This window comes from Gavialis gangeticus, unplaced genomic scaffold (assembly GCF_001723915.1).
Source record: "Gavialis gangeticus isolate Ggan-Ray unplaced genomic scaffold, GavGan_comp1, whole genome shotgun sequence".
Lineage (NCBI taxonomy): Eukaryota > Metazoa > Chordata > Crocodylia > Gavialidae > Gavialis > Gavialis gangeticus.
This window is the reverse complement of record NW_017728994.1, coordinates 39,195,139-39,206,491: the sequence shown is the minus strand read 5'-3', so window position 1 is coordinate 39,206,491 and position 11,353 is coordinate 39,195,139. Positions and strand designations below refer to the sequence as shown.

The following is an 11,353-nucleotide window of genomic DNA, read 5'->3' as shown; positions in this document are numbered from 1 at the left end:
AATCAAAACCTCTTTATAAAAGGCCTGATTGATTGTTTGACCACTCGGTACAAATTTCTGATGAACAATACCCCAAACATCAAGTCTTAGAACTTTTTGATCAAACCACGTATATATGTCTATATATATCTACACATATATATGGTTATATATATCTACACGACTAATATCACACCACAAAGAAAAAATGCACCCGCACACCCATACAAAGACCTGCACCTGAACCTATTATAATATTCACATCGCGCGCAACACACACAAAACAAGCAAAGCCTAGTCCCTCAGACCAGGCAACACTTCCCTTCCATCCCCACCCCACTTGTGGGGTCACATACTCAGTTCAAATGTCCTCTCCATCATTGTCACTGCAGCTTTTGCTATCGCTGTCCTCGGTTTTGCTTGTCCCTTCCTCTTCTTCGCTGTCATCTCCCCCTTCTCTGGTCAGGGGATGTTGGATAATCCTGTGCCACATGTCTCTATGCCAGGTGGCTTTGGCCACGTCCTCTCCATCCACCACTACCAATTTCTGGTAGTAGGTCTGGAGTTCACTCAGAGCCATTTTCACACAGCCTACTACCTCTACATCCAATAGCTGGTACAACAGGAGGTTCCTGGCCTTCTACACGGCACTCCTGACACAGGACACAAACTGATCAAAACAGGGCAACGGGCTCCCCTGGTGTTTGGTGAGGTGCCCATATAGCACCACTTCTCTGGTTAGCTGGCTGATGCCGGTCACCACTTCACAGAGCTGCTTCACCCTTTTCCATACCTCTTTGGTGCAGGTGCAGAGCCAGAGGAGGTGGTCAATTATCTCAGTGGCTCCGTGGCAGTTGGGCCATGGGCAGCTGGGTCTCCCCCACTGCCTCTCTCTATGTCTCCAAGCCCTAACTGGTACAGCTTGGTGGGCTATGAGCCAGTTCAGGTCCTTGTGATCTTTGTGCAGATCCTTGTGGTCAATGCACTCCCACACCGCTTGGCACGGGTCACCCGGGAGCAGGTCCATGGGCGACATGGTGTCCCTCAGCTTCACCATCTCCTGGATCTTCTTGTGGTTTCTCATGGCCGCTGGGCCTGCGCTCTGCAGGCCATACAAACTGCAGCACTGGTTCAGGGTCTTGTAGAACCATGGTGAGCCCATGATCCACGGTCTATGGTTGGTCGGGGTGAATACCCCCACAGTATCTCAGGATGTGCCCTGCAAAATACCTCATGAGGCAAACAGTTTTGGATTCTGCATCCATCACCAGCTTGCAGATCAGGCTTGTATACTTGACCCACAACAACAGGAAGATGTCTGGCATTCCCCTGCCCCCAGACCTCTTCTCCTTGTGCAAGGTCTTCCGGGTGACACTTTGCCATCTGGAGCCCCAGAAGAAAATGCACATGGCCCTCTGGATCCTGTGGGTAACATGCTTAGAAGGGGGGAAGACCAGTGCATTGTACAGAAGCACTGGTAAAAATACTGCCTTCACAAGGACAACCCCCCCCCCCACCATGGAGAGGGAGCACATGTGCCACAGCCCCAGTTTCTGCTTTATCTTTGCCTCTGTCTTCTCCCATGCTGTCCTGCTGATCAGCTCAAGGTTGACATCTATCCCAAGGAGCCTGACCCCCTCATGGGGGACAGAGATCCCCAAGGACTCCAGGTCTCCAAGCTCACCCATGGCCAGGCAGGTGCTATGCCTCACATTGAGGTTGGCCTCTGCTGCCATCTTCTCTACCTGCATGTGCACCAGGGCTCTCTCTGCTAACCCCCTGTTCCACACAGGATATTCAAATTGTCCATGTAGGCCAGGACCTTGACTTCTCAGTTGCTGCTGCCAGGGATGCGGACTCCGAGTTCGACTTGAACAAGGGGGTGAAAAGCACCTTGTTCAGATTCATGGATGACACTAAAATGTGGGGAGAGGTGGGCACGACAGAAGGGAGGGACAGCCTACAACTAGATCTGGACAGGTTACAGGGGTGGGCAGATGAGAATAGGATGGGATTCAATATTGACAAGTGCAAGGTACTACACCTAGGGAGAAAGAACCAGCAGAATACCTATAGGCTGGGGATCTCCCTTCTCATCAGTACAGATGCAGAAAAGGATCTTGGAGTTATTATTGATTCCAAGATGAACATGGGCCGCCAATGTGAGGACACAGTCAGTAAGGCTAACTGCACCTTGTCATGCATCCACAGATGCATCACGAGCAGGTCCAAGGAGGTGATCCTCCCCCTCTATGTGACCTTGGTCAGGCTTCAGTTAAAGTACTGCATCCAGTTCTGGGAACCATACTTCAGGAGGGATGTGGACAGCATTGAGAGGGTCCAAAGGAGGGCCATTCGCATGGTCAGGAGGCAGCAGGGTAGGCCCCATGAGGAGAGTCTACGATACCTGAACCTGTTCAGCCTCCACAAGAGAAGGCTGAGAGGGGATCTGGTGGCCATCTATAAACATACCAGGGGGGACCAGCGGGGAACAGGAGAGTCCCTGTTCCCCCGAGCACCACCAGGAGTAACTAGGAATAATGGCCACAAGTTGATTGAGAGTAGGTTCAGGCTAGACATCAGGAAGCACTACTTCACAGGGTGGCTAGGATCTGGAACCAAGGGAAGTGGTGCTCGCTCCTACCCTGGGGGTCTTCAAAAGGAAGCTAGATAACCACCTAGCTGAGGTCATTTGGCCCCAGCATTCTTTCCTGCCTATGGCAGGGGTCAGACTTAATGATCTGCTTAGGTCCCTTCCGACCCTACCAACTATGAAACTATGAAGCTATGCTCAGCCTTCTCTCCCTCTCCAGCTGGAGCGCATCTCTCAGTTACACCAGGGCTTCATGGATCTGTCACCCCGGCACCCTGCATGACTGGTCCTCATGGATGACTGTACCTAGGATGGATTTAAATTGCTCGGCCAAGACTTTGGCCAGCAGCTTATAGTGGAAGATCAGGAGGGTGATTGGCCTTCAGTTCTTCAACTTTTCCCCCGGTCCCTTCTTGTACAGAAGGGTCAGAAGGCCCTGCTCCATCTCTGCTCTCAGTTGGCTTTTCTGCAGGTGCTCTCAAAAGAGCTCCAGGAGGTCTACATATGACATTAGTCCAAAGCCAAAAGGTTCATGATTTACAAATAGTTCATTAGGCTGGGCCCCAGCAGAGTCAACTGCATGTCAAGCTATGGTGACCTAATGGCTCAGCACTGCTCAGTATGTATGTATCCTGCAAATACCCCCCACAAAGGATCCATGTTCTAATTAGCCCTCCCTCATGATTGGAATCAGGTATTCTTATCATGAGTCCTGGGATCCTCCAAAGTTTAATATACAGGGCAACCTGGTCTGTCTTCACCTCGTGGAGGGCAGGGCCACACTAATCATAAGTGACAGGCTGGTAGAAGTGGCAACAAGGGGATTCTGGGTGAAATGTTTGGGTCCCAATTAGGTGATGTTAGCCAGACATTTAAGGCTAGTGAAGAAACAGGAATCACTGGAAATGGAAAAGAAAGGCACAGCTCAGCTGTGGGAGTGAAGAGGAATTTGAAATGTTTTCAATGTTGTGACTCACCATGACAGAGTAGGTGCTGAAGGGGATTGCACTCAATGGGTACTATTATATAGTTTATTTATATGGGTTACACTAATCTGTTCTTATGGTAAATTTCCATGCTGATGGATGTGGCAGCTGCAGTCATGTTGGGGAGGGCCCTTTGCAGGCCAGTAGTCCCCCTGCTAGTGTTCAGGTGAAGCAGCTGTCTCCCCTTCCTGCGTGATCCCTACAGTAAAAAAAACCAAAAAAGTAAGTTTCCATGCCCAATATGGAACATGCATTTTATAGACCTGCTCAGTGTTGGCCACAAAATTAATGAACTTCATAGTAGGTTTCCATTATTGAGCATATGCTGCTTTTAGCAGCAGTTCAAAGATAGACAGTGTATTTTAATGAGGTTTCCTTGTATGTATATGTAAGGTAGGGGTTTTCTTCCTCATGCTGAATGGGGAAAAAACCTGTCTTATATTTGAGTAAATACGGTATATCATTTATCTGGTAAATGTATGTGACTTTATTATCTGTATATAGATATTGGTCAAATATCTACTTTTATGCCTAATAGACGTAATCCAAAATTTACAAATATTCATTAAATATATATTAACTTTCCAAATAGCTGTGGCTGATTTTCTGAACTGTATGTTTTGTTTTATAAGGTGAGCTCTTGGGTTACATGGCTGATCCTGACTGCAGGTTCTATGGAGGAGAAACGAGAAGTCTTCTCATATTTAGTACATGTGGCACAATGCTGCTGGAACATGGGCAACTACAATGCTGTAATGGAGTTCTTGGCAGGGCTCAGGTACTGGTAACTTGGGTTTTTTTGTTTGTTCTTTTACATGAGAAAGTTTCAGAAAGAGAGAGATTAAAATGCAGCTTCTGTTAAGCACAGTTCTTTTTCTGAAGAACAGTTTATGGCATTGAATCAATCACAGTATTAAACAGAATGTTGTTGATAAGTCATGTCACTTCATCTAGTAAATTTCTGATAATTTATTCTGGAAAAATTAAAACAAAGTGAAAGATGGACATTTCTCAGAATTCTTTGGAGATGTATGATTTATCTTGGTACGTGCTAAATATGTTAAACTGAAAATATGACTGTACATTTTTCAAATAGCAGTTTCAAATGAGAAAAGACAACTAAAAAAACCAGTTCTATTTTGGCTCTATGGAACCAAAGAGAATAATTATAATTTCAGATTGGACCTTCTATAATACAGATGAAACACATATTAAACTAATAGTATGGTTATACCTTAAGTCAAAAAGAAATGTGAAATGAAACACTTCTGTATCCATTCCATTATACCTACACTGACAGCTCCTACTGACAGTGGGTGCATCTACATGTGCATTTACACCTACTTAAATTTACTGTGCAGTAAGTTACTGCTCAGTATGCAGAAATAGGCCTGTGTCTACACATGCAGGCATTAAAGTGCATTAGAGCTGTGTGTGGTTTGACTTGAGACTAAAGTTAGTCCCAAGTCAGTCCCCACACACAGTGCTACTGCATAGTACAGCATCTATATCTGTTACTGTGCAGTAACTAATTGGGTATAAATTTGATACCTGAAGGATACAGGTATCAAATTTACACTCAAGTCACCATAAGTCACCATATTTACTACGAAGTACGGGTGTGCACATGTAGACAGGTGCCCATACTGCGCAGTAATTTTGGTTACTGTGCAGTAAATGTGCACGTGTAGACACACCCACTATGCAGTGAATTTATCAGTACTAGGAGGGGTTAAAGCCAAAGTTCCAGTCTTTTAACTTTATATTTTGTGTTTGTATGTCAAAGTTTCAATGTGTTTTTACTGTAGTTATTTGTGATTTCCTAAGAATTTGTATTGTGCTATTAGTTTACATTTTTACTCACAAATACAAGGAGTCTTGTCCAGCAAAAAACATCCACAGTCTCCCAGGCCACATAAATTGTAGCAGAGGTGCAGAAGTGTAAAACATTTTAAGGACCTATAAGCTTCCCATGAGCTTCCTGTGCATAACTGAAGGAAGCAAAAGAAAGGTAATGGCAGACAAACAATGTTTCTAGAAAAAGTAGAGAGCATGGGGATAGAAACATAGTAATGTCATTAGTTTCCCTATAGAACAGCAGGAACACTGCAGCATTGCATTAGTACCTGCGAGCCAGAAAGGTTCATTGTCCAATCTGACAGAAATGCAGAATTAAATAATCAGTATTTATGATTAAAATAAAAACAGTTTTTAGAATTCTCTCATTTTTGCTCACTTGAAGGATTGTTCATAACACTGCAAAAGATACTTGTTATGTATCCTGGCATTGTCCCTTTAATCCTCTCTCTAATTTCCTTCCACTTCTATTTTAAGGCAGTGTCACAATAAAAATGTTTCTCTTTTCTTTTCCAACAGTACTCCCTAAGTCTCTCTTGAAAATTCCAGATGTAGCTCTAGCAATATTGAGATCCCACTAATTACTTTCCTCACTTGCTTTTATGTTCAGCACCGTAAAAGAAAAAATTGTCCTTTTGTAGAACTACCAAATATGATTTATTTAACTTATTTTTTAATCATGAATAATTTCCTTTATTTGGTAGATTTCAGGTGTTGAACTTTAATGTTAACTGTGTTTTTTATTTTCTTCTAAATAAATGTTTTGTCATACATTTGTAATAGGTCTAGAAAAGTTTTAAAAATGTGGCAGTTTATGGATCAGTCTGATATTGAAATCATGCGGAGTCTGAAAGATGCTATGGCACAACATGAATCATCTTCTGAATACAGGAAAGTGGTAAATCGGGCTCTGAATATTCCCGGCTGTAAAGTCGTTCCTTTCTGTGGTGTATTTTTAAAGGAGCTTTGTGAAGTTCTGGATGGAGCAGCAAGTCTCATCAGACTTTGTCCACAGTATAATTCCCAGGATGAAACATTAGAGGTAAAATGTTAAGGAGTAGTATTGATGTTCTATCATAGGTTCATGCTGGTATGCAGCAAATGAGGCTTCCTATCAAATTGTAGATGACTGTGAATGTATTGTATAATTCTAATTGCAGATAGAGTTCACAGACTCTTTTTCTCAGTGGAGTTGAAAAAATTTCCACTTAACTCAGTTAAAGTCATTTAGGATCTTAAAAGCACAATTTAGAACCCTAGTGGATGAGGCCCTTGAATATGAACATTCTATGCAGTCTTTTTGCTTTCTTTCAAATAAGACATTCCTCTTACATTAAGGCTGAGACTTTCAATGAATCTAAGGGATTGGTTATTATTATTTGTACTAGCAAATTGCCTGTCAAGAATGATGGGCAGGCAGGGACACAGGCCCACATTTGGTTCCCCCCACTTAGGGTCTGGGTCCAGGGCCAGGCCTGTTCCCCCCATCCTCCAGTTTAGGTCCAGGCCTACTTTGGGTTCAGACCCGTTCCTCCCTCCACCCCCACTGGTTTAGGTCCTCGCCCATTCCCCCTTCCCCCCCGCCAGTCCAGGTCTGAGCTTGTTCCCCCCACCTTCGACTCTGGGTCCATTCCCCCCTCCCCCACACTGTGCCATGCCTCTGATTGTCCCATGACCTGGCCCAGCCAGGGCCCCAGTCAACGTGAATGGGGCCTCATTTGGGCCAGGTTGTGGGGCAATCAGAGCCCAGCAGGGGTGTGGCACAGGGGGGAAGCCAAGGGAGGTCCATGGCCCCATGGTCTGTGCACAGGGCAAGGGCAGGCTGCAGCTGTGGGTTCCGCTCAATCTCTGCTATATGCCTTGCTGCTGCTGATTCGATAGCAGCACAGCACCATGTGCCTCACTGCCCAGCCTACCCAGTGGCAGGATTCACATGGCGCTGTGCCAGTGTCAAAGCAACAGCAGCGAGGCATAGAACAAAGGCTGAGCACAAGCTGCAGCTGCAGCTGCAGCTGCAGCTTGCCCTTGCCCTGTGCACAGACCGGGGGGTCATGCCCCTCCCTCCATTGTCATGTCTCCACGCCCCTGAAGGAACCACCAAGCTCCGATTGCCCCATGAACTGGCCTAGACAGAGCCCAGTCACCATGAATGGGGCCCCAGCTGGCCTGGGTTGTGGGGCAGTCAGAGCCCAATGGCTCTTTCAGGGCCATGGAGTGGGGATGCCAAAGGGGGGGGCATGTGCCCCACTCCTGCAGCTCTTCCCATGTCCAGCCCCATGTGCTCCCCCACCACCACCTCCTGCTGCTCCACCCTGCGCTGCCTCCCAGGAAGATGTGGGAAGCTTGCACATGGCAGCTGTAGCCTCCATTCCATGCCCCATGCAGTGCCCATTTGGTCTGGCTGCATGCAACCACCCCCCACACTTCCTCTCTCTGCTCCCCCTCCCTGGGCAGAGGCAGTTGGGGGTCAGGGAGCAGGGCAGGTGGTCAGGGCTGCGTCAGGGTGGGGCTGGGTGGGGGATTCTGCCCCTCCTCCTCCTCCCTGCTACCTCCAGCTCCCTGCTGTCTGTGGTCTGGTGGCATGCCGTGCCTCCTGACAACAGGTGGCAGGGAGCAGAAGGTGGCAGGGAAGGAAGTCCACGCAGTGTGGTGTGCTGTGCCACATGGCAGCATCCCACTGCAGGGAGCTCACTGTGCCCCACAGTAGGCAGTGCCCCGCAGCAGGGAGCACTCCATACTGTGTCCCCAATCACCTGGCCCCCGACTGCCTCTGCCTTCACCTCCTCCTGTCTGTCTGTAACGCTCTGGGTCAGCCATTCGCCATCTGCCATATGGGCAGCACATGCGCAGTTGGCCTAGAGTGTTATGGACAGACAGACCAGCAACGGTTTTATTAGAATTAACCATAGTGTCTGTGATTCCTAATCAGGGACCAGAATTAAGTGTCCTATTCCCATTGAAATTGGGAGATATGTGCTCCGTACTGGTAGGTTCCTTTGAAAAATCTCTAAACCTCTAATTCTCTAGGTTACTTAATACAAATTTCTCACTGTTACTATATTAACTCTTTTGGAAATTTTAGTTTGTTTCAGATTACAATGGGCAAGATAATTTCTTGCAAAGAATAGGCCAAGATGGTTTGAATAATCCAGAAAAAGAATCAACAGCAAATAGTATCTTTCAAACTATTCGGAGTTGTAATCGCAGTTTGGAGTCTGAAGAAGGAGAAGACAATTTTAGTGAAGGGAGCAACTCGAGAAAAAACTCTTTGAAGGACAAAACCCGATACCAGTGAGTTTAATATTTTACAGATTGTTGAGCTTTCTGTGTGCATTTAATCTTTTTTTTTCATATATAGTTGGTGCTCATTGAGACACATTTATGGTAACATGTAATTTATGTGTCCTTGCATTTGGCCCCTACCAATTTCAGACTTTTCCCCATTTATGCTTGGTAGTATGACACTTGAGATTTCTCATTCAGTTTTATTTTCCTCATGACATAATTTCTTCCGGGCAAATGTCTTTCATCTTGCATATAGAGCTTTAAAAACCCACTGTTACAATGTGATTCTGATCTGTGGTCCTAGGAATAGCACCAGGCATCTCTATTATCAGAGCTTAGAACATTATATCCAGTGTGTTGGAACAGCATTCTACCCCAGATTATTGTACATAAGCCCACTACTTTTTAAGGACATGTTCATTTGAGGCTCATAAATTATCTCAGGAAGAATTCTTAGAAGTCATTAAACAGTTTGAATTTTCACACAGGATCAATTTAGTTATTTAGCACAGGTGTTTCTTTAATTATGACACGTGGGAAATATCAGTATTCAGTGACCTGGTTCCTACTTCTACTTGTGCAATGAGGGATCCAATAATAGACCAGTGTCATACTAGTTTATAGTACATTATCAACAAGCTAGTGAACATAATGGAAAGCCTGCCAAGCCTTTTGGTCTTTCAGAATGTTGCTTTGTTTTTCTAGTTTTTTTGGGGTATGTCTTCACTTTGTCAAGGTGTGACCACAACTTAGGTAAACATACCTGAGCTAGCTTGGATACAGAAAACAGTGTACCAGCAGCAGGATAAAACGCAGCACAAGCTACCAAATCCACCCAGGAAGCTAGGTGAATATTCAGACAGTGAGGTCATGCTGACTCCATCCTACTGCAGCTACACTGCTGGCAGTACTCAACAGAATTAGTTTATAGAAACACGGGCATGTGTCTGTGAGGTGCAGAGTAGACACCTCCTTTGTTGCTGAACTTGTAAAGAGAAGTGTTTTAAATCAGGATCAAAAGAATTTCATAGAAGTATCTTCCAATTGGAGAGAAGTCTTCTACACAATGACCAAGTGGATTTCTGGGTAGCTACAGTTAATAAAGTACATAAACTGATGAAGAATGCATCTGGACATAGTAAGATGATGTTTCTCTGTCCATCAAACATTTACCTCCCAAATGAGTGTGGATCAATTATAAAGAAAGGAACTTTGGATTTTATTAAATGCTTTAGAGCAGTTTACACTAAAAATGAGTACACTAGGTGATGATTAAAAGAGAGTGTGCTTCTGCTGCAGTGCTAGAGTCACACCAGTAGTCTCACTTGCATGATAGGTAAACAGAACTACACAGAAGTTTAGAGGTATTCAAACTGATTCAGCTGTCTATATGTAAAATCCAGTAAGTGAGCATCAGGGAAGGAACGAACATCTTCCTGTTTTAAATGTGCTTATTACATTTACATGCAGTTATAAATTTAATTTAAAATAATCTTTGTTTCCTGAAAGCATGGTTTCTAATAGAATTATTAACATCTGGCATTGATTCCAGTGGAGAAGCATCTGATGCCGGAAAACGCTGTCCCACTTCACTGTCCGCTTGCATCGTTTCTTAACAGCAGAAGAGTGCTGTAATAATCTGCATAAATTCTTACATATGAAGTGCTTTCTTTCAAAAATAATTTTTCCTAGCTCATATCTAATATTTTAAAACTAGAGTTTAAATTGCAGCTCAAATTGAAAAGTAACATAGAAAGCAAACATTTTTGTTTGTAGAAAACAACCTGGAACTCTAATATATATTTTTTGGCTTCATACATATATACACAGACAATTGAAGGGATTAAATTAACAAAACTGCAAATAATTACATTAGCTATATGGAGCTAATACATGAGCTAATAATGTGTGAGCCATACATTAACTCTTACATAAACTAAAGTCAGTATTGAGTTAGATGGGACAACTTGCAGAAGAATGCCTCTGAATTATCTTTTGTTCTGAAGCACATTAATTATTTTGAGGTCTCATAATCCATAGATTTCATAGATTTCATAGACATTCGGGCTCGAAGGGACCCCAGAGGATCATTGAGTCCGGTCCCCTGCCCCATGGGCAGGAAGTCAGCTGGGATCATAGGATCCCAGCAAGATAAGCATCCAAATGTGTCTTGAAGGCATTCAAAGTGGGTGCTTGAACTGCCTCTGGCAGTAGCCTATTCCAAACCTTGGGGGTTCGGATAGTAAAGAAGTTCTTCCTTATGTCCAGCCTGAATCAGTTGCAGCAGAGTTTGTGACAGTTTGATCTTGTCATCCCTTGGGGTGCTCTGGTGAACAGACATTCCTCCAGATCCTGATGAGCACCCCTGATAAACTTATAGGTGGCCACCAGACCACCCCTGAGCCTGCACTTTTCTAGGCTGAAGAGTCCCAGGGCTCTCAGCCTCTCATCATAAGGTCTGTTTTCCTGACCTCTGATCATGCGCATAGCTCTTCTCTGCACTATCTCAAGTTTCTCCACATCTTTTTTGAATTGTGGAACCCAAAACTGGACACAGTACTCCAGCTGCGGCCTCACCAAGGCCGAGTACAACAGTAGAATGCCTCCTGGGATTTGCTTGAGAAGCATCTATGGATGCAAGCCAGCATTTTGC

The 11,353-nt window shown here is 44.6% G+C and overlaps 1 protein-coding gene across 1 annotated transcript in view; it reads left to right on the top strand.

The window, feature by feature from the left end:
• PLCE1 (phospholipase C epsilon 1) overlaps positions 1-11,353 on the top strand; it is a 386,628-nt gene that overhangs the window by 272,834 nt on the left and 102,441 nt on the right. The window contains exons 4-6 of the mRNA XM_019502605.1: positions 4,191-4,336; positions 6,199-6,457; positions 8,498-8,706. Coding sequence (XP_019358150.1) covers positions 4,191-4,336; positions 6,199-6,457; positions 8,498-8,706 — 614 coding nt within the window. The remainder of the gene's footprint in view (positions 1-4,190; positions 4,337-6,198; positions 6,458-8,497; positions 8,707-11,353) is intronic.